The sequence below is a fragment of the Cygnus atratus genome, chromosome 12, assembly GCF_013377495.2.
Source record: "Cygnus atratus isolate AKBS03 ecotype Queensland, Australia chromosome 12, CAtr_DNAZoo_HiC_assembly, whole genome shotgun sequence".
Lineage (NCBI taxonomy): Eukaryota > Metazoa > Chordata > Aves > Anseriformes > Anatidae > Cygnus > Cygnus atratus.
The window spans coordinates 11,778,558-11,801,000 of NC_066373.1; the positions used below are offsets into that span (position 1 = coordinate 11,778,558).

General features: G+C 51.6%; 1 protein-coding gene across 2 annotated transcripts in view; it reads left to right on the forward strand.

Annotated features, from left to right (window-relative positions):
• The window catches only part of CPNE2 (copine 2), a 60,215-nt gene extending 39,235 nt beyond the window's left edge, over positions 1–20,980 (forward strand). The window contains exons 9-16 of one of the 2 annotated variants that reach the window (XM_035543851.2): positions 2,582–2,668; positions 2,939–2,998; positions 5,240–5,373; positions 5,914–5,968; positions 11,209–11,260; positions 13,447–13,580; positions 18,850–19,086; positions 20,388–20,980. In XM_035543851.2, coding sequence (XP_035399744.1) covers positions 2,582–2,668; positions 2,939–2,998; positions 5,240–5,373; positions 5,914–5,968; positions 11,209–11,260; positions 13,447–13,580; positions 18,850–19,086; positions 20,388–20,495 — 867 coding nt within the window. In that variant the 3' untranslated portion in view covers positions 20,496–20,980. The remainder of the gene's footprint in view (positions 1–2,581; positions 2,669–2,938; positions 2,999–5,239; positions 5,374–5,913; positions 5,969–11,208; positions 11,261–13,446; positions 13,581–18,849; positions 19,087–20,387) is intronic. The other variant, XM_035543852.2, reaches the window with a different exon arrangement.
• The last annotated feature ends 1,463 nt before the right edge of the window (positions 20,981–22,443 follow it).

Below are 22,443 nucleotides of genomic sequence, written 5' to 3' on the forward strand. Positions count from 1 at the left end.
GAGTTGAATGAATTGCAGGGAGCCATGAATTCTCAGCTCTGAGATATGGAGGAAAAAAATGCTCTTTGCAGTGTACACATTGTCGGCTTCTTCCATACCCACTCTCCAGGCTGCGGTCTCCTGCTCTACTGAATCCCCCAGGGCCTGGCCACTTCCCCTGTCAGCTGGTGCCGCTCCTGCTGTAGGCTTGTCAGCAGCATTCAGTTACTTGATTTCTGCCCTAGAGGGTTTTTGTTTGTTTGTTTTGTTAATGTTAGTTCTTGTTTTTTTCTTGGGCATGCTGGTATTTGACCTATGCTGCGACATGAGATGGCTGAAATACTCAGCCAAATATGCCTTTATTTATACACGCTGCCGGAGCTGCAGTGCATCAGGCAGCTGAGTTTTGAGCCTGTTTGTAAGAGGCTCTGTCTGCTTTTGCTGACTGGCTGGAAGCTGCCCAGCAGCGCTTCTTCTCTCCCCATCCCTTGCAGTCCCATCCCTTCTCTGGTCACACATTCCCTTCAGTATGGTGGCAGTCCCTGGCCTGCCTGTGGTGCTGGGCACTGGAAGCTCCGTGGTCCTTGGGTTTGTTGGTTACATCCAGGCTCCAGGCTCCATCCATCACTGCCATGAATCTCTGTACACACTGAGGGTAGATGGAGAAGGACAGATCCAGGGCACCTGCCCCAGTGCTGAAGACACCCAGCACCTGCTTCGAGCCCGTCTCTTCTCTGGGCCCTGGCTACGGGGGCTGCAGGGGTTCCTCTGCAACAGGTATCAGTGGGGTGGTTGCTGCAGATGTCAGATGTTGGGGGCTCACCTACTTCTGTCCCTGTCCACACATTTTCCTTTTGTTCCCCAAAGGACTCCTAAGACATGCAGTGCTGGGCTGGTCACCTGCAATGACTTGTACTCACACGCACAAGTGTCTTGTTTCCTGGCTGCCCTCTCTCCAGACAGCTCGGAATTGGTGAAACTCACTTCTGCTTCGTACAGGCCAGCAAAGAAGCAGCTTACTTCTTTCTCCGTCAGGAGAGAGGTTTTTCCAGTGCTGAGGAAGGGATGACCTTCCTTGGATCCCTTGAGAAGGTGCCAGGGAGAGGTTTGACAGCGCGGCTTTAAGGCACAGTGTGAACAATGTAGTATTTGGGTGCCTGTTTGTCAGAGCCTGACTTTTTGAGCCCACGGGTTCCCAGCTGATCTCCGGGCTGATCCCAAATGTGCCTGAGCAGCCTGGAGGACTCACCCCCTTGGCGGCTTTTTCCAAACCACGCAGCACCCTGTCAGGTAACCTACAGTCCTGCTTAGCTGCCAAGTTAAGGGCTGCAGGAGCCCTTGGGTGCTCTGTAGTTGACGTCTCAGGCCCTAGTGAAATCTGCAAGTCTTCACAAGCATGCTGCTCAGTAGAGGGATGAGCTGGTTGGATTTGGGTTTTGCAGCTGTGGACCCACACTAGTAGGGGAGGACACTTGTGGTCCTGGTGCCCCGCTTCCCCTCCTCCTCCAGCTGTGCAGTAGTGATTCTATTTCCCTCCCTTTGCCTGTGGTCTTTGAACCTCAGCAATCTCAAGCCGTAGCTTGGTTGTGGTATGGCAGCAACTGAGGGCTCTGCAAAGAGCTGTGTATCTATTCCTCGGTGCCCTCCTGGCTCCAACATTTCATCCTGCAGCTCTCCTCAAGCTTTTCCTTGCACCTACCCAAGCTTTCATCCTCCCATCTGCAGCCTTGGGACTCTTGTGCTGCCAGCCTTCCCCTCCCTTCCTCTCTGCCACTCTTTACCCTTCTCTCCCCATTGAGAACCTCCTCAAGCAGTCCACGTTTGCTGTGAGCACCCGGTGATCTCTCATCCCTCTTTCCTCCCAGCTTGCTGCACGCTGGAGCTGGTCTTCTTCCAGGTTATCAGCTGCGTGGTGCCTCCTCCTGTGAGAAGTGGGGCTGTTGTCTTGCCTTCTGTTGACATACTGGTTGTTTGCTGAGCGGGGGAAAGCTTCTGGAGGTCCCAGCTGGAGGCAGTTGTTCAGCATCCAGAGACTGAAGGAACAACGAATCCAAAGCCCAAACCAACCCAAATTTAGGCTGTTATTTGACGAGTTTTTATTCAAATGGTTTTAGATTTAAAGAAATGCAATATTGCAGCAATTTTCTGAACATTGACAAGGCATTTTGTTTCCCCAGAGTGTTTGAGAAACGGCTGTGGCCCACCCTAGCTGTCAGTGTGCCTGTCCCAGCTATTCCAGCAGTGGACAGTGACTGGGCAGCAGTTCAGTTTTGCAGTTAGCTTTGGGTGATGGCTCCTCTCTGCCCCTGCTGCAGGTGACTCCCACCTCTAGAGTGGCCGTTTGCTGCTCTTAACCCACCCCCAGAAAGGAAGAGCCCCTTCCCACAGGGATCCTGTGCCTTGGTTTCCTTTGTTATATAGCAGCAGCTCACTGTAGCTCATTCACGTGGGCACTTTGAAATGCACGGAGGGAAGGTGCCTGGCAGGATGTGGCCACTGCAGAAAGGCAGGTGGTTTGCAGCATCACCATCATTCAGCATTTGCGTCCACCTGGGACAGCCCAACACTGCTTTCACACCAGTGTCCATCTCATGTCTTACAGCTAGAACTAGAGTGCATTAACCCCAAAAAGCAAAAGAAGAAAAAGAATTACAAGAACTCTGGGATCATCATTGTCAAGTCCTGCAAGGTGAGCACCATGCTGGAATGTTTAATTCTGCTCCTTGGCAGGGACTTTATATTGCACTGAGTTCCCCCATGCCTTCTGTTTCCAGTCCTCTTGCATTTCCACGTGTGCATCTTATGGAGCATGAACAAAAGGGCAATTTTCTTTCTACCTGGGTTTCTCTCCCCTTAGAGCACAATTTGCACCCCTTTGCTCTTTCTCTTGTGCTGGGTCAAGTCTTTTTCCTGCAATGGTGAAGATTGCTGAAACACGCTTCTTTTTGTTTTCTTTCAGATAACCAGAGATTTCTCCTTCCTAGACTATATCCTGGGAGGCTGCCAGCTGATGTTCACTGTAAGGACTTTTGCTGCTCTTTTTCCAGTAGTGGTAACAGATATATCATGGTCAAAACTGTGAAGGGAGGTGCTGCAGGAGGCTCTGCCAAGGCAGGCGTGAAATAACGTGCACAGGAGGCTGCCCTTTAGCCAGCTGAACCACAGAGCCGAATCCTGCTGGCTTGGCTGGGTGTGGTTTCACAGCAATGAGGAGATGCCTCATTTTGCTGTTAAGCCGTGTGGTACTGGGGCTTTGGGGTACCACGATGCTCGAAGTGCATCACGGCCTGCTGGTGCTCAAGACTATTGCTGAAGATCAGAGTCCCACAAAGTCCTCACGAGTCTTCACAAAGTTGTACCAACTTATTTCCCCATTACTGGTTTTAACTAGCATCCAGATTTTTGAGCGAGGTCTCCCTATTTTGAACCCTGCTCAGAGGCTTTGGACTGTTAGCGAGACAGTGTTTCTGTGTTTTTTTATATTTTATTTGGAATTCCACCCTCACTTGATCTGGAACCACGATGGTTTGTCAAGAGTAATTAAATGAGGACGTTACAACCCCAAGTGAAACCACCACAAAACAAAAGTGCTGTTTTTCTTCCCCCCACTAGCTTTCTGATTTCTGAAAACTTTTCTGATTCAGTATCCAGAGTGGTCTGGGCACACACAGTAATTTCAATTTTTATTTTGTTGTCTTGTCTCAAAACATGGTGGGGAGAGGAGGAGGAGGAGGAAGAGTTGCCATAGAAACAGGAACAAGTGTGAGAGCTCTTGATGTGCCATTCTGCTGCTGTGAACTAAGGTCTCCATGCTGAAGAGTGAATAGAAGGGGAAAATCATTAAGTTTATTGGTAGCACAGAGCTCTTGCGTAAATTAGTCTGAATGCTGAAATTGTTCCTCCCTGTTTAAAGATCTGCTGGTAACAGGGGCACTGGGTTTCTCCCCTTCCCAAGGCATCTGGTTCGATCTTTGCTCTCCTGGGTGGGTTTTTACGTGTTGAGCAATGTGTGCAATGACGTGCTGGTACACCGGCAGGGACAAAACTGCTGCATGCACCCTTGCCATTTGGGAAGGCAGCTGGCGTCGGTAAGTGCACAGTGCCTCAGTTTCCCTCTTGCTCTCTGCCCAAGTGTGGCTTGGCCGCTTCTGTTTTATTGAAAGCAGCACTTCTCATTCCTCCAGCTGCACCAGGGCAGGTGTTACGGCAGTGAGCTATGACTCTAACATGCTTGCTGAAGAAGTCAGGTTTTACCAGGCTTTTTGCATGTTCCTCTGCCTCCATCCTGCTGGAACGAGCAGAGGGAGGGCAGTGGCTGCTGGGACCATTCCCAGCCCCTGCACTTCGCAGCAGCATCCCCTCGGCACAAGCAGAGCAGCAGCTGCCCCTGCTGAGAGCTGCCCCAGCACCGCAGGGGATGTCTCATCTTCCCCACCCCTGGCTTTGACCCAGCCATCTGCGGCTGCAAGCCCAGGAGCTGAGTCTTTCCTCTCTCATTACAGATACGGAGCAAAATCCAGTGCAAATCCCCTGAGCTCAATTTAGCCACCAGAGTTATTTTGGTTTTTTTCCTATTTGCTCTGCAAACTAGGCAAACACAGTCACACCGTCTGCTTGTCTCTTCCTTGCTCTTCTCTCCAAGTCATTTCAAATCTGGTGGCTCATTACCTCACCACATTTGACCAGATTTAACTGGGTCCGAGATCTCGGATACGCATTCCTACATATGTCTTTAAATAGAATGGAGGAGGGAGAAATATGAGTGCTTTGCTGACAAAGCAGCATCTCAGCCTACATTGCACCCAGGGGAAGCACCATGTACAGCAGCTGCAGGGAAAGCCCCCCTCAGGGTTGCTTTCAGATCCAGCAAATGCCCAGGCAGCCCTGGCCACTTTGCTGTCCATGGGGCTACTTGTTCCCTGAGCTTAGTGCCCAGGAGATGGGCAATGACAGTCCCAGGCATGAGCCCCAGAAATGGTGGAGGCTTGTTCCAGGAGCAGGAGTTGCTCTGGGACACCTTGTCTGGGTTGCTTGATGGTGAAAAAAACAGGTATCATAGTGGATTGCTTTGTCTACCCTAGTATTTCTTTTAGGAAGGGTGAAGAGCTGAATTTTGTTAAACTTTCCGAAGTTTGAGGTTTGGGTCATGGTGGGACTGTGTCTGAACTTCACATGGTCCATTTACAATAGAGAATCAGTAGCTAGGTGTATAGTGGTGACTAGTAACAGAGGATGGGTCTGTGCTTCTCTCACACCTCAGGTTGGGATTGACTTCACAGCCTCCAACGGGAACCCGCGAGACCCCTCCTCTTTGCACTATATCAACCCCATGGGAACAAATGAATACTTGTCAGCTATCTGGGCTGTCGGGCAGATCATCCAGGACTACGACTCGTAAGCACTGTGCCTTTTGGGCTCCACTGTTGTTTTGCATACATTTCCCTGGTTTCCCAAGGGGGTGCTGGGATGCTTTTCACCTGTTTCCATGGCTTGACTTCCCACCCCCAAAGCAGGCACAAATATTGCCTTGCTTTTGAAAAGCTCCTTAGGAGAAAATTGCCTCATACATTGAGATGCAGACACTGTGACGAGGAGAACAGGTAAGGACAGTTTTTCCTCTCTCCCCATCACCACTGTCGAGCATGATGATGTTCAAGCAGACATGGAGCATCCTTCGCTCGGTGCGGCTGGTGACCACTCACCTGCTGTGTTAGCACAAAGGCAGATGTCCCCAGCTTGCTGATATTTGCTGCTGGCTGCTGCTTTGTCCCAGCCACATTTTTAGCATCCAGAGTTGGCTGCACAGCAGGTGCTTTCACTGGACCTGGCGGGATGGGGAGGCTGTTGGTTTGCAGAGGAGCATGCCTTCAGCAAAACCCATGCAAGCATCCTTTGTGCACATGTACACCAGTATGTTTTCTTCTTTTCTTTTAGAGACAAAATGTTTCCTGCTCTGGGATTCGGTGCCCAGCTCCCACCGGACTGGAAGGTAACACGCAACAGCAATCCACGTGTTTGAAACATGTTTGTCCTGAGGGCAGGAGCAGAGCCGGAGCAGCAGCAGGGCACAGGCTGCACTCAGGCTCGCAGGGAGAGATGTAGCAGCACAGGTGGGCAGTGAGGCAGGGATGGAGCACAGCCAGCAGGCCCTCTGAGCCAGGCTGGAGCTAAGGCAGCAGCTCCCTGGCACTGATGGGCAGTCAGCTGTCAATCATTTTGCTGGCAGGAGGAAGGAGCAATCTCGGGACCCTGGAGGAGTCTGTCAGGCAGCAGCAAGCTCTGGCAGGAGGCTGGGAGCCGACTGGCCTCCAGTTGATGTTGTCTGCTGGTCCTGGTGGGGGATTAGAGCAGAAGGACTCTTCTAAGGTGTCCTCAGCACTGGCAGTGCGACCTGTGTGCTGGAGTATTGGAAGCACATGGCAGAGCATGGGGGTCCACTGGAACCAGCATTCCCACCACAAACACTGCTTCGTCTGAAGGCTCCAGGAAGCAGGGCTGGGGAATTGCACCCTGTGCCCAGAGCCACCGCTGACCCTCTGTCGGGAGCTCATTCCTTTCCTCTGACATTTTCACAACACCTTTCTTTAGCCTCTGAGCCCGCTCATCCTCTCCTTCACGTCTGCAGAGCGCTTCGCACTGCAGAGCCCTGGTACTTCATGGGGTGCTGGGTGCAGTGGGGCGCATGGAGGGACAGGGCTTTGGGCTGCTCCGGCTGTCCGGAGGTGCGATGTACGGCCTTGGTTTTCCCATAACGCAGCTGAGAAGCTGCTCTGGGACACCGCAGTGTTCCCCTACCAGCTGGGTCTTTTGACTGCTCTTGGTGCATGTTACCTCCGCTTGTTGCTGAGAAGTCCCCAGCTCGTGGTGCAGTGCTGGGGTTGATCCAAGAGCCTTTTTTTTTCGTCTGCTTTGCGGCAGGAGGGGAGCACTGCTCCGGGCTGAGCAGAGCAGGGCACGTACATCACAAGCAGCTGGGCAGGGGAGCTCTGCGCTGCTGGCCTTTGGGGCTGGGGATGTTTTGCCCCTCAGGCGTGCATCCCACATCTTCCCCAGAGAGAAGGACCGTTGCGGGGGTCATTTTTAATCCATGCAGAGGCCCCACAGGACCAGTCCAGCACTGCTCATCACAGCCACCAGGATGGTGGCTCCCACCTGACCGCCACCTTTCTTCGCACCCTCAGCTGGCTGTGACCGCAGGGCAGATCCCAGCAGCTCTCGTGTTTTCACCATTTCAACCCAGACTCTTGGATCTCCCAGCAGCCCAAATCCCTGCAACTCAAGTGGGAGCTGTTGCTGGTTGCCACTCACAAGAGGCCATCCTTCCCTGCACAAACTGGAGCTGATTCATCCCCCTTGGCCGTGAAATGTCTCTGGTCTGTCATTTCACCAGTTTCTGCAGGAAAATCTTGGTGAGCAGCTTCCAAGGAATAACAGTTGTCAGCTGTCAACTGGGGATTTATTGTTTGTGGGGAGAAATGGAAATGGAAAACGCAGCCAGGCTGGAAGGAGCCTGGCAACCTAGGCTGCAGTGTGCAGGGGAATGGGTCGGTCATCCCACCAAGCATCCTGCTTCACTGCCACCTGGGTGGAAACTGCACTGCTGGGCTGCAGCCCTGGGCATGAGCAGGGCCTGGGGCATTAGGTGAAGCCATAAGGCAGGAGGAGGGACCCTGAGCAAGGCAGGGAGAGCAGGCCTGTGCCCCACAGGGACTCCTGGTTACTGCCTGTGAGCCTGGAATTGTCTGTCCCGCACGGCTGGAGGAGTTTGACAGGCTGGGGATGTCAGCTGATGGCTTAGGGGTCCCCTGCAGCGAGCTGCAGAGGTGCCTCCATCAGCTCCCACTGCTGACACTCCATAAGCACCACTGGAAACAAGCCTCTTTCTCCCCCAGAATGATCTGTAAGCCTGCATGAGCCCTGGCAGAGAGCAACTCTCCATCCCCAGCTGTTTGATGTATAAGTAAATGTTACCCACCCTAACGCCTGGAGTAACCCACTCCTTGTCTCACATTTGCAGTGGAGGCTGCCAGCACCGGGGCCAGGCACAACCACCCCAGCAGCCTGGCTTGGGGACATCATTTACTTGCATTGCGTTGAGCACGGCCTCCCCAGTGCCCGTCCCTCCAGTCCCTGGCTCGTTCAGCCTCTGGGCCCCATGTGCCTCCCCTCTTGGCTCTGCTCCGTCCCCACTGCCTTGTCTGGGACGTGTGTCCCAGGGACTCAGCTCACACGTTTCAGGATTTTGATAGACGAGGCTCACTGGGTAACGTCAAAGCCCAAATAGCTGCTCTTTGCTGAAACACAAGATTCGTGTTACGGCAAGCACTCCATGGGGAGCTCTGCAGCTGATATCCCGGGGACGCAGCACCTTGTCCTGGCAGTGGGTGAAACTCGGCCGTGCTGACCGATGGCCGTTGTACACAACAGACGAGGGTAAAAACGAGGAAGATCATTAGAGATAAGAGTCGTATAAATCGCGCTTTGTTCTCCTTGCGCTCTTGTTGCCATGGCACTGCCAAATGCTTTCAAAGAACTGGTCGGAGTGAGATATTTTGCACACAGAAGTCTCGTTGGAAATGTCAAAGAACATCTTGCAATGTAACAGCTCTGTAAAGAGCCTCGAGCAATTTCCCAGTAGGAAGCAGGAGAAGGAAGCAGATGGGTTTTGGTTGCTGTGGGATGAGGCAAAGGCAAGGAGGCCCTGGAGAGGCTGATGCTTAAAATCAGAGCCCCACCGGTTGCCCTGTTCTCCTCCTGCCTGGGCTTGGGCACATTCGCAATTCCTGGTGAGAAAAGATGGAGCTTCCATCCAGAAGTAGAAGAGGGCACAGCTGGGCTGCAGGTGCATGTCTCACCCTTTGGAGCTGCTGGAGTTTCTTCCTGTTGGGAAAGGTCCCACTGTTGTTGGTGACCTGTGGGCTCTGTATGTGTTTAATTGTGATCCGCAGAAACTGTTCTACAAAGTACAGAGCTGAATAGGGAATGAGTTCCTTTTTTTGGGTGGGGGGAGTTGTTGTTTTCAAGCCCTCTTGCTGATTTTCTAGCAGAGATATATATAATCTGTAAAAACTCCAGAGGAGGTTTGGAAACATTTCTGCCGTGCAGGGAGTCTGCTCTGTAGATAATGCTGCAAAAAGTGAGGAAAGCAGCTCCAAACCATTTCGCTGGTGCTTAAAAGAAAGAGAAAACCCTCTTTTTCAGTTGCAAAACATGGAAATATTTTTTGCTTACCTGGTCTATAAATACCTACATGACAGAATTTTGAATGTCTTCTAAAAAAAAATATAGTGAGCCCTTTATAACTGAAAATCCACAAATCTGGCACATATTGCCCAAAATTAAGGCTTCCACCAGAAATGGTGTGTGAAAAACAAGTCATGCATTTCGGAACATGTCTCCAGCACTCAAGTTACTTATTGGCATGAATGGGAACATTACTGGTTCTGCTCAACAGGCATGGAGATACCCAAGCAGGCTGTTAACATTTGCTGGTACGGCAACTCATCAGCTTTGCAGCACAGAAGAGTTTTAGTCTGACCTACTTTTGTTTGTTTGTTGTTTCCCACCCCATGGTGCCTTGCAAAAATAGTTTCTGCTGCTTTCAACACAATGCCCAGTATAATTGGAAAGTCTGAATCAGATGCGTGCTACTTTCCAGTCTCGGGAGGACTTCGGCTTCACATGGTGCTGTAGAGGACATTCATTTTGCCAGTGTTATGAGTACGCATGTCCTGAAGCAATCCCCTGGCTGAGAACCTCAACAAACCACCACCCGTGTGAGAGGAAGAAAATATCCTTGTTTTGTAACTCCAGCACGAACAGAGTGAGAGCTTTTTGTTTTGGAGTCCTTGAGCCAGTGGGCTGAAATCCCAAATCATGCCTTCAACTTCCAGAGGTGCTGAAAGAAGGAGCTGTGTGTCCTCGGTGCTGCTGAGAGTCCGTTCACTCCTTAATGTGCCTGAAATGCAGGTAGCAGAGTGAGGAATGCCTAAGCCCCCAGATCTGATGATTCTTCCCCAAGCAAACAGCTGACCCACACAAACACTGGCAAGGTTTATGCTGGAGCTCAGGAGTCCTGAGCCTCTTTTGCACCTCAGCCATTGAACCACACTTGTCTTTGGTGGCAGCGATAGGTTCAGAGTGACCATTCCCCATTTTTTTTTGTGGTTTCTGTCTGCAGGCTCTTTCCATGGAAGTAGATCAGGTGGGTTCCATGATTTTCAGTCAGCGCTGCTGTGTTTCTCTGGCTGGGCTGATGCAACAAGCCAGGGTGTGCAGGGCTATCTGCTGTTGCCAATGTCCCATAGGACCTCCTCCTAAGAGCATCTCCCTCAGCTTGGAAGGAGGTGATGGAAAACCTGGAGGCTCTTACACCTGCATTGGACAAAGGATGGTTTCATGGTCAATGAAACCCAACCCAGTCTGTGCTGGGACTTGCTGTGTTCATGTCACCTTACCTCTGTGTTCCTGTCACCTCTCCCGTGCTGTCTTTCACCCCTGTGATGACCCAGGTCATGAAGCTAGTCATCTGCTGGCTTTGTCACTGCAGCTGACATGCCAGGTCAGGTCTTCAAGCCAGCTTGCTCTGTGGCTGCCTGAGTGCTGGGGTGGGCACAGGGAAAGAGGCAGGAGGTTCTGCTGGGAGAGCTGGCACCTGTACAAGATGAGGGACAATGCGCTGGCAGCACTTGAAAGGTGTCACTCCTGCATTCAGAGGCCAAATGAGCAGTTTGTAGGGCTCTTGCTTTCGTGCAGGGCAGAAGGTCATCCCTCCCACTCTGCCGTGTCACTTGCCAAGAGGTGGAGAGCCAGGTTGCTGCCAGAACTGGGGTTGCCTGTGATGTTAATTGAGATTTCTCCCTTTATAATATGCAATGGGATGAAGTCATTTTTCCTAGTGAACGGTGAGCAGCCAGCAGGGAAGCCATGTGGAGAAACCTGCTGTCACAGCTGTAAAAGAACTGATATGATAATTTGAGGTGGATCCATGATGGGGTGTGGAGGCTCACAGGAACCAGTCCATCCTCAGATACTACTCAATCCTGACCATGTTTGTCTGCTCTGCTCCTTGCTTGGTTGGGTCGCAAAAGGCTGGGAAGCGTTGCTGACCCCGCAGGATGAACTACCACATCTGCAGCGCTTGTGCAACTGCCGCACTGGTTAAACTGGCAGAGAGCATCCTGTTCTGCACTCATTACCGTGTTAATTCAGGTCTTTTCTTCTCCACAGGTATCCCACGAGTTTGCGATTAACTTCAATCCCACCAACCCGTTCTGCTCAGGTGAGCACCTGCCAGCCCTTTCTATGCCTTCAGTGTCTTCTGCCTTTCCTCTGGATTTCTCTGGTAACTTGACTCAGGAGTTTTCCAAGGTCTGTTCAGAGTCAGCCTTTAACAGTGAAGCAGAGCAAGTAATAAGGGTGCACTCAACAGAAAGCAGAGAAAATTTGGGGGTGTGTAGGAGGTCCCAGGGTAAGATGCAACTGGATTCAGACTGTAAAAATACGCCTTCTTTCTGATGTCTGATGTGTCCTACCAGCCGTCTGCTCCCACAGCAAGTCTGTGAGAAACACAAGGGCTGTTTAGCAGATGGGGAATTCGGACTTAAGGCTTCTGTATCTCATTTAGCAACTGAGAGCTGATCGTCATTGCTAAATTGTTGCTCAGATCATAAATGGTAAGGGCTACCATGAGCTGCAAAAGCTGTCCGGGTTGACCTCTGCTTCACCCCAGCAAAACTGGAGCTCAGTCAGCTTCCAGACTCATTCACTAGTCACTAGGTTATGAAGGCTTGTTATGAACATCTGCTTATCTGCTGTATTTGCTTCATTAAATCGCTCTCCAGTAGCTGTGAGGCTTTCTGTTTGACGTAATTTATTAAATGCGTTGTAGGGTGCAGAAGCCACTGTCAAGCATCTCTATCAGTGACAATTCCTTCCCAAATAATTGATTATCAGCTGATTAATTGCAGAATTGCTAATTTTTTTTTAGTTACACACACATGCACCTTTTCAGGAGATTACTTCCTGGGGAAACTGAGGCCAGGAAGGGAGGAGTGATGTGGCCAGACATCACCCAGCTGCCCCTGCGTAGCCCTGAGGTATCACACGATGGGTAGGCAACCTGCTTGCGTGCAAGCAGTTGCGGAGTCAGGGCTGAAAGGCTGTGGGAACAATGCGTAAACCATGCATCAGCACTCGGTCTAGTGTCATAGTGCAGCACCTGAAAATGGGCTGATGCCATGTCATCACCTCCAGGTAGGATGAGTGGTGGGAGAGAACTTTCTTCCCAGCTGGAGAGGGTTTGTGTCTTGCTGTGTAATTTACAGCAGATATGGGTAACTTACATGTGCACAGACACTAAACGGGGTGGGAGCAGCTTTGGATTCAGGGCACAGTGACATGCCCTGGAGTGCCCCACATAAATACCCCAGTCCTGCAGCAGGGTTTGTAGGACTCTGCTGGTGCCTACTGCCTCAGGTGTTAAGAGGAGGCCCTAGAAGAAAGGAGCGCAATTCCTGCTGTGTCTGAGAACTATGTCTCCTATTTCCTTTTGCAAGTCTTTGTGATGTAGATCAAGCTCTTTCCAAATAACTGTGCCCACAGTAAGAGATGGGGTGACTCCAGAACAGTTTGGTGCAAAAGTTTGGGTGGTGAGGCACTGGAACAGATTGCTCAGAGTGGTTGTGGTTGCCCCATCCCTGGAGGTGTTCAAGACCAGGTTAGATGAGGCCCTGAGCAACCTGATCTAGTGGGTTGGCATCCCTGCCAATGGCAAGGGGGTTGGAACTAGATAATCTTTGGTCCCTTCCAACCCAGGCCATTCTATGATTCTGTGAAAAGCACAAGGATCTTAGAAAAGAGTTGCAGCATCAGCACCACTGCAAATAGCAAAATCCTAATCCTTATCCTCATGCTGGCAAACAGTTCATAAAGAGAGCCTTTTTAGGTTGACTTTATTCTTCTGGCTGATGTGAGCTGGGAAGAACAGAAGGGTCTTCATGAACAGGTCTGTGGGACAGCAGAAGAAGAGTCTCTGATGACTTGCAGGTCTGAGTGGTGCTTTCCAAACACAGCTTGGGTGCTCTGAGGGTGGTTCTGGGACATTTTGGCTTCTGCACTACCTCCTCTGCCCTGTGTCTGTCTGCCTTTGGTTATGCTCAGAGACCCCAAGTTGCTTTTCTTTTTGCTCCTCCTTTTTGCCTGATTTTGAGATTTTTGCAGAAACAAGGCCCCTCTTATAAGAGAAGGTCTGAGGATCTGCTACTGAGGAGCAAAGCTCTGTTTTTAGAACGTTTGAGGAGAGAGAGATGAAATTTGATGAGCTGGATGAGTTTTGTGGAAAAAAATATTTCTAAGTTCAGCCCCCACGGTATTACCAGACAGTCATGCTTGGAGTATGGTATTGGACTTGTGGCTGGCCTGGACTGTTGCGTGTTGTGATGTCTGGCTTCTCTGGTTTCCCTGCAGGCGTGGAGGGCATTGTCCAAGCATACTCGGCCTGCCTGCCTCACATCCGCTTCTACGGACCCACCAACTTCTCCCCCATTGTCAACCACGTGGCCCGGTTTGCAGCTCAGGCAACCCAGCAGGAGGCTGCATCCGTAAGTCCTGCTTTTCTCATGCTGCCATGTTGCGTGGCCACCTTGGGCCGGCATTTAAAAGCCGGTCCTTGGGTTCAGTGTCTTGAGTGGTGCGAGGTGGCTGAAGTGCCAGGTGGAGAGGACCCAGCAGAGAATTTAACCCACCCTGACCCCACGACCAGCAGCACAGCTCTGTGCCCTCTGCTGTTCTGCTGCCGTCACGGCGGTGCCCACGTCAGGCACTGCCCTTGCCTGGGACTATGGGGTGGCTGACCCAGTGCTGTGGGTTCCTCTCCCCTGCTTTCACGTCAGGAGAGTTGAGGCTGAAGGAAAGCCACAAGGCTGCGGGAGACGTGGTGCAGAGCCAGGCTCAGCCCTGGCTATTTGTAGGAGAAAGTGCATTGTTCAGGTTTAACAACTCCAACATGTCGCCAGGTGGGAGGAACAGCCAGGAGGGTGGCAGTTGTGCCTGCCTGAGCATCTCATGGCTGCTGTGGTGTCACGGCTGAACTTCCTTCCTCAGCGACATGACAAGTTCAGCAGACAAAGCTGGCTTGCGAGACCAGACTATTTAGGGGAGCTGGGATGAAAGCTGCCTGCGAACAATTGTGGGAAGATCTCCCCATCCCTCGTGGCTGACATGCATCTGCTGTTTCTTTGCCCCATGCTGGTGAATGGAAAGGACTTGAAGGAAAGTTAAAACTAACCCTGTCTGTGAAGCCCAGCCGTGGGCTCTCAGCTGGCTGTTGTCACTTTAGACAGAGAATGTCGAGTTGTTGCAGATGCTTCTTAGGAAAAAAAAACAATGCAAAAGCTCTTTAACAGTCAACAGAACTGCAGCTGTAGAACATCAGAAATTATTGGGGAGAGAATTGAGACAAGGGAGGGAAACGCCACGAGGTGGGCATCCCTTGGATTGATACAGATGTCTTGAGCACAGTATGAAATGTTGGTCCCCTTATCTCAGAAAGGATCCAGTAGCCCTGGAAATGGTAGCAAGAGAGTTGGCCAGAACATTCAGAGGTGTGGAGCAGCTCCCAAGTGAGAAGTGGCAAGGCCGGACCTTCTGTCCTGGGAGAACTTCCAGGTGCGAACTTGGGCTCAGGAATCTATAACATGCACCAGCAGGATACAGAAAAGGATAACTTGTTCTGTTTTTCTGAAACATTTGACACTGGCCTCTGCTGAGCTCCCTGGGGGCTTTGGTCTAACTGGGCAACCTCTGTACTTGTAGATTCTGGCCAAGAGGGAAATAATAGTTCTGAGGAGTATGTTGCTTCCAAAATAGCCTTGGGCTTTTGTGTGGTGTGGGACTGACAGGACTGTCATGGGGACCACGGGGGAATTAGGTTGGTGGTAGGTAATGCTGGCGTAGTGCAGACGGGAAACGAGAGCAACTGGGCTGAGGTTCAGGGAATGTCTTCAAACCTATGGCTTACGTCACTTCAACACAAGCAAACAGCTGGAGGAAGATCCTCTTGGTTAAAGCACCTCCCCGTGCTCTGTGAAGAGATCTCCTGGGGAGATCTGGTGGTGCACACCCAGGCTGGCAAACTGAGGAAGGAGAGCACCAGCCCCAGGGTTTCCTCTCTGGGAAAGCCCCCACAGCATGACCAGTCCACAGACTGCTTGCCCGAGCTGTGCCTTGCCATATCTTTCTTATGTGGCCAAATCCAAACCTTGTCCTGGGAGAAGACCTTTGTGCTTTTCCCACTTGGATGACATCGGGTGGCTCACTTTTATCGCTGCTTTTCACACCAGTTGGAAAAGCAGTGGGCTCAGAGCCAGGACTGGGGCTCCCGCGCGGCCACTCCAGCCGCTCGTCAGGCCTTGAAGTTGCAGTTAATTAGCCCAGCAGACTGCTTACATCCATATGTCAAGAAGCTGCTCGTTAGCACAGAGGCCCCCTCCTACCACGCTCCGTTGCACCAGGCTGCAAGGCTCGTGTGCAGGAGGCGGCACCAGCGTGGTGTTAGGAGGCAGAGGCTGGAGTGGGGCTGTGGTTTGGAGAGCCAGGCTGGGCGGACAGTGCTGCCGCTGCCAGCCAGCCTCCTGCCAGGGGTTCTGGCCTGCTGCTGGTGGCTGAGGTGCCTTCCTGAGAGCATGGAGAGCTGGGTTTCGCTCAGAGCCAGCTCAGCTGGGGCATCATCCTGTGTGCAGACAGAGCTGGCTGGGGTTGAAAGCTTTCCTGAATGCAGTCTCTCTCTGAGGGCACCTTCTTCTGCCTTGCCTTCTGTGCTGTTGCTCTTCCCAGCTCCAAGCACAAGGCATTACTACCCTATTCGTCTTTTTTTTGTTTGCTTTCTTCGTTAAAGTAAGCCACTTCCTGCTGCTGCTGTTTCGAGGGGGTCCTGTTGCTGCCCACCGTCCCCTCACGCACCCTAACACCTTCTTGGTGCCTCCTGTTCCATCTTCCACCCTTTGAAACCTCCTCCCAGGAAGGCTGCGGGCTGCCAGTCCTCACGTCCACGCACAGCACTTGTGGGGGAAGGTCCAAATCGGGTTTAATTCAGTACACATCCAGGTGGCTCCTCAGTGTTCATTTTCTCTGCTTGTGTCAGTGGGGGAGGGAGAAGCCCACAGGCCTCGCACCGAGCAGAGGCACTAATCATATGCAAATTGCACCCCTCCGTTGGCACTAATAGTTTAATCAAGGGAGATTTTAAATAATGTGCACCAAAGTAATAGCTCCGTCAGAGGCTGGAGACGGCTCTTTTTTGGAAGCACAAAGCGTGATTGATCAGGGACCTAGCTCCCCCGGGGGCCTTCTCCTCATCCAGCTGGTCTCAGCTGTGTGCGGCAGCACCACCCTCTGTGGTGCCGGCGGCAGCCCCATGGCGTGGAGACACCAGCAGGGGACAATGGGGACAGCAGCCCCACAAAGAGCTCCTGTGGGCTGGTGAGCCACCACGAGGTTGTCTTCTGCGTGGTGGCCGGGCAGGAAACACAATGGGCCTTCACCTGGATCTGCACGCTTTGTCCTCCTGGTCTCACTGGGCTCCCACCTGAGAGAGGGTCTTTAATAAACCCCCCAAACTGGTAGTTTTTCCATGGCAATGTGGATCACAAGCAGAGGACCAGTCAGCTCTTAAGGGATGGGAGCACTAAAATGTGTCTGAGCAAGAGGGGGAGAGATGCAGGGCGCGCACGACTGGCTTGGCTCCCAGGGGAGGATCAATAAGCTTAGGGGAGTTAACACACACCTTTCCAGCAGGACCCCCATATCCAAAGCTCCCCTTTCCTTGCCACACACTGTTAAATGCTAGCTAATCCCCTGAAGTCCTGCTTACACATGTGAGCCTAGTTGGTGATTTTGTTAGTAAATTGCCATAATCATCTCCAAAGCCTGTGCTGGATTCAGAGATCAGCTGTTTTAGCAACAAAACAAGGAGAAATCGGGAGGTGCTGCCAGGTGGGCCATGCTGGCGAGCACTGGGGGTGACCCCCAGCCCAGGTGACCCCCCTGTCCCCATCCCAGGACATTGGTGTCCCCCATGGTGGGAGGACAACAGCTCTGGGGTGTGTGCCCACAGGCAAAGGTGGGCTTGGCCTTTCAGGACAGGCTGATTTTCTGCTCCCTAGTGGGTTATTCTAATATTGTCATAATTCATCTGGGGTGCGTCCAGATGATGCTCTAGTGCAGTGCCTGCTGGTGCCTTGCTTGGGAAGATGCTCCCCAGCCAGCTCGCTCTGCTGCAGAACCTCCAGGCTTTTAAGATGATCCCCAGCATCATCTCCTTGGCCTCTGAAATATGCAGTGAGAAACATTTGGTGAGCTCTGTTCCCTCTTTTCTTGCATACTTTCTAGTGTGCTTTTCTCTGATCCTGTTATGGATTTCACAAAAAAAAAAAAAAAAAAAGAAAAGAATCAAAGGGAGATGGACCTTTCTTGTTTTATTCTTTGACCATGCTCAGAGGCCAAATTTGCACTGATTTACTCAGACAAAAAAGCATGGGGAGGAAGGGTGGAATGAGCTGGATTTTTGCCCATTATCAGCTGCTGTCTTTGAAATTTTACTTTCTCCCATTCAGGTTCACAAACAGGGTCAGGCCCAGTTACTTGTCCTGCGACCAGTGCTGGCCATGAGTATGAGAAAATGCTGGCATTTAATACCAAAAAAATGTGTTGATGCTAGTTCTGGAATCCAGATACTTCATTCCTGTATAAATCTTCCCCTAGAAAACATTTTTTCCCCCAGCTGTATTTTTGCCTTGTTTCAGATCCCTGCTTCCCAGGACATGTCCGGGGTCCTGCTGGCACCCCCAGCCTGTGTCGCTGGTGATGCTGGGGGCAGGAAGCTGGTCCTGCTGCTGTGGCACACACAAATCAGAAGCAATGCCACAAACCCACCCTCATTTGTGCTTGGAGCATTGTGCTTGATTTAGCACAAGAGAGTGCTGAGGGAAGAAAGCACTTAGGGAAAATTTCAGGAGACAAGATGTGGGCTGGAGGAAAAACAAGAAAATGGGCTTTGGACTGTTTCTTCTGCTTTTCTGGGACGTCGGCACTGGTGGTTTTCAGAGGAAATGGAAAGAATGAGGAGAGGAACAAAGAGCTTTAATGCTCCTAAGTGCTTGTTTTTCCTCAATTCTCCACCACACGCAAGATGTGTAATGTGCCAAAATTGAACCATTACTTTCCCCTGAGGGGGAGGAGATGGAGGAGCCTTCTCAGGGGTCCGTATGCTGCAGACTTGCTGTGCTGTGTCCAGCAGGACTGTCCATCCGTCCATCCATCCACTTCCTCAGCTCTGCAGGGCACAGCAGCAAGCTGGACATGGGCTGAGTGGGGAGGAAGAGATTGCATCTGCCAGCCGGACTTGTGTCAGGGCCCCTGTGACACCGAAGCTCTGCAAAAGTTGGAGCTTTTTCCATCACTAAGTAGAGTAAATTAGTCAGTGAGACCTCTAGCAGGAGGTTCAATTAGATTATAGATACTGAGATTACATTAGGTGAGATTCAGTGGTCTGCACCAGCAGACGCTGCAGGGAGCACTCCCTCCTCCATGCCAGCATCCTTGCTGCAGCCACTTCCCCAGTGGAGAAGCACATGAGTGGAGAAGCACATGTAGGCAGTGCCGCAACACGTTTTTATATGGGAGGGGTGGTTTGTTGTTTGGATTTTGTCTTTCAAAATCTGGAGGGAATGGGATCACCTGAAATTTCTGGGTGCTGCTAGAAGGGGGTGACACCAGCAGCGAGTGCTCCCAAATCCCTTGGGTAGATGCGTCCCCTGACATGGGCTGCATGCAACCCCGTCCAGCTCTGACCCTCTGCTTCCCTCTCCGCAGCAATACTTCATCCTCCTCATCATCACAGACGGGGTCATCAGCGACATGGATGAGACGCGACACGCCGTGGTGCAGGCTTCCAAATTGCCTATGTCGATCATCATCGTTGGGGTGGGCAACGCCGACTTCGCCGCCATGGAGTTCCTGGACGGGGACAGCCGGGTGCTGCGCTCCTACACGGGCGAGGAGGCCGTGCGTGACATCGTCCAGTTCGTGCCCTTCCGGGATTTCCGCAATGTGAGTCCGTGCCCCTGCGCTGTGCTGTCCCCACCGCGGTGCTCTGCAGTGTGCTGGTGGCAGGAGGCTGTGGGAGCCCTGTGCAGATGAGGGGATTGGAGCAGAAGCGTGGTCTCACATTGGGGGGTGGGGGAGGGTTCTTTTATCAACCTGATGTAGTGAGAGATGTCCCATGGAAGGAGGGTGGACACGGTTATCTTCAAGGGTCCCTTCCAAGCCAAACTGTTCTGTGGTTCTCACCTTGGAAGTGGGGCAAGCCCAGCAGATGCTGAAAGGTTTGGGAGCCATTCAAGGGGCAGCTAGAGGCAAAAGGGTGAGCACTTGTCACCCTCCCACTGGGCTCTGCCACCTCCCAAGCTGCCTGCTTTGCCCTAGCTCTAAACCCCACATCCCATGGAGACACACTGGCACTAACCACATGAATCAGCGCTGCGACAAGACACGCAGGGGCAGCAGTGCTCATAGTGCCGTGGCGTGCTCTATTTGAGCATCCTCCATCTCTGTCACCCTCATCACCACCAGGCAGGTGGGTGCTCACAGAGCAAAAAACAATTACAGCAGAGTTCCCGCAACAAGCTGGGGCAGTACTGGGCCTGTGTCCCTCCCTTGCCATGGTCTCTGGCCAGTGTGTCCCAGTGTAATGCTGACCTGCCCATCCTTAGCAGTGTGCAAGGTCCCCAGGGGTGAAAATGAGCCCTGGGCCTGTCCCAGTGTCTGCTGCTCTCGGATGCTGCAACCCCCACAACGCGTGCTCCATCCCTGTGGGATGGATGCCTGACCCACTGCTGTATGTTGGAGGAAAGCTGATGAGTCGATGAGTGGAAGGAGGCAGCCCTGGGTTGGACGCTGTTCCTGACTGTGCTGTGTGCTGGGTGCTGCTTGTTGCTGATGGGATCGCCAAAGGATGCAGGACAGCATCCTGTGCTTATCTGTCTCCTTTTTTAACAAAACACTCTATTTCCCTTTCACCTGCTGTTACGAGATTCCTGATTTTTCTACTCTAAGGGGATGTTTATTTTATTCTGACCAACCAGTGAATTATCTCCTGGAAGGAAGATGTAGTACACAGTATATTCCCAGGTGTACAAAGTGCTGACTATCAGAGAGCTGGCTTTAAGGGAGTATTAAATGAGATGCCACTGTCTGGAGCTGGGGGCAGGCCAGCCGCGCTGCGCTGACTCTGCTCGTCCTCTTTCTTAGGCATCTGTGCCAGCCTCTCCTGCGTGGCAGAGCTTGGCAAGTCCTCGCTCAGTCCCTGTAGCCATCTTATGTTGGTGTTTCTTTTTTCTTTTTGCCTGCAGGCCCCCAAGGAAACACTGGCCAAAGCTGTGCTGGCAGAGCTGCCCCAGCAAGTTGTGCAGTACTTCAAGCACCAAAATCTGCCCCCCATCAACTCGGAGCCTGCGTAGCGCCATGCCTGGCGGCGCCATCTGCATGTCGCTGAAGTCTGTTGGTGCCACCGAAAGCGCATGTGCCACATGCTTTTAAATGAAGAATACCCTCCCTGAAACACACAGTTTTGTACTTTTTAATTTAATTGTTAAGTTCTTAAAACTCATCCCAGAGAAGCATCTGGATTCATTTTGTACAGTCCCAGCCTGAGGTAACACTAAGAGGCCAGCCATGCCCTGGTCCTGCTCTGTTGAGTCACTTTTCAGTATTGAATGTACTTTGTAAAATTTTAGTGGAACAGGATACAATTTTTACAATCAAAACTTGCTTTTTCCAAGCAATGAAATGCTTAATATATTATTGTTATCATTCAATGAACTGGTCATTGTATAGGTCATGTATCTTTGCTGTACCTGTACCTCTGTCATGCTCTATGTTCATTTTTATACTGTGTACATGTTATATTTGTTATACTCAGGTTAATAAAGAAACTTGGACATTTAAAAAAAAGTGTCTCCCCTATGGTCCAGTCTGGGAGCACCTTCCAAGGCCCAGAGGCCAGGAGTTTGGGAACTTGGGAGATCCTTGTCCAACAGTCCAACAGGGGCTGTCCTGGTCCCACAGCCCTCACTGGTTGCGACCAGGATATTGGTGGCACTGTCCCGGCAAGGGTCTGGGGACAGGTGAGCAGCATGGTGTGGTTTGCAGCCTTGCAGGTGATGGTCCTTCCTCATTACCTATGTTTTAAGGCCAACTGTAATTGTTTTGTTTTTTTTGCAGCCACAGTTGTCTCAAAAGCCACAAGCTCTCCTGGGAGCAAAAAAAAAAAAAAAAAAGGCAAAAAAACCTGATGGGCACACCGATGGCAATCAGGCTGCTCTTCCAGGAGCCTTCACAGCCCCAGTGATGCAGCAGTAAGTGATTGGGCTGCTCTTGCACCTCAGCACAGGCAAAAACCCAGCAGCACCAGTTACCCCACGCTCAATGTTTTCACGCGCTGTGTCCCAGGATTGCCCCCCCCCCCCCCCCCCCCCCCCCCCCACGCCATTAACAACGTGGGACCCTGCTGCACCTCTAGCTGTTTGGCAGCAGACTGGAAGGTTCATTCACCGAGAGTGGAGATGACTGCACTGTCCTGGGCGGGGGGGAGTCCCCCACCTCCCCAGCTCTCAGCTCTCAGCACTCAGTGCCTGGCAAAATATTTGCTTTGCAAAGCCCTCTGGAAGGGGGGGGGGGGGGGGGGGGGGGGAAAACCTGACATCAACCCTCTTCCACATGGGGAAGCAGTATTTGAATGGGGACTTATTTAAAAATAACTCTGTACACAACTCAGCTGCCGGCCATACAGGCTCCGTAACACTCAGATTCCAGATCAAAGTCTGTAACTGTGGAAAAATATTTTCTTTTCGTAAGAAAACCTTGTATACAGCTGCACTAGCTAGTAAGCTCCTCTGCTAGTGGAGTGTTTGTGGGAGGTTTGTCATTTTTTAACACCTCTCTGAAGCATTTAACAACGAACACAGACAACAAGCAGTTTATGAAGCTGTCCCCGGAGAAGAGATGAAGCACACATTACGCAGTCATGCCTAAGAGAGAAGAAAAATCTTTAAAAAGTATCTTAAGTCCACCATGAAATGATGGAGCTGCTGGATTCCTTCCCCAGCGTGCCAGCTCCAGGGCAGGGTTACTGCCACAGCTGATACTTCCAGTTTGTCTATGTGCTGTCTGTCCCTTGCACTCTTCATGCACCAGCTATCTCAGAGTGCACTTAGGTATTACACCATCAGATGACTTCCAACTGTCAGAAGGTAAATGGGCGCGACGGACTGACTGGCTAGCTGGGACTGCTCTGCAGGTTGCTCACATGGGCCAGGCCACAGGAGTAGCTTGCTGGAGGCAACTCAGGCTCAAAGGCTGGTGCTCCCCAAGTGCCGCATTCCTGCTCTTCTGGGAACAAGAGGAAAA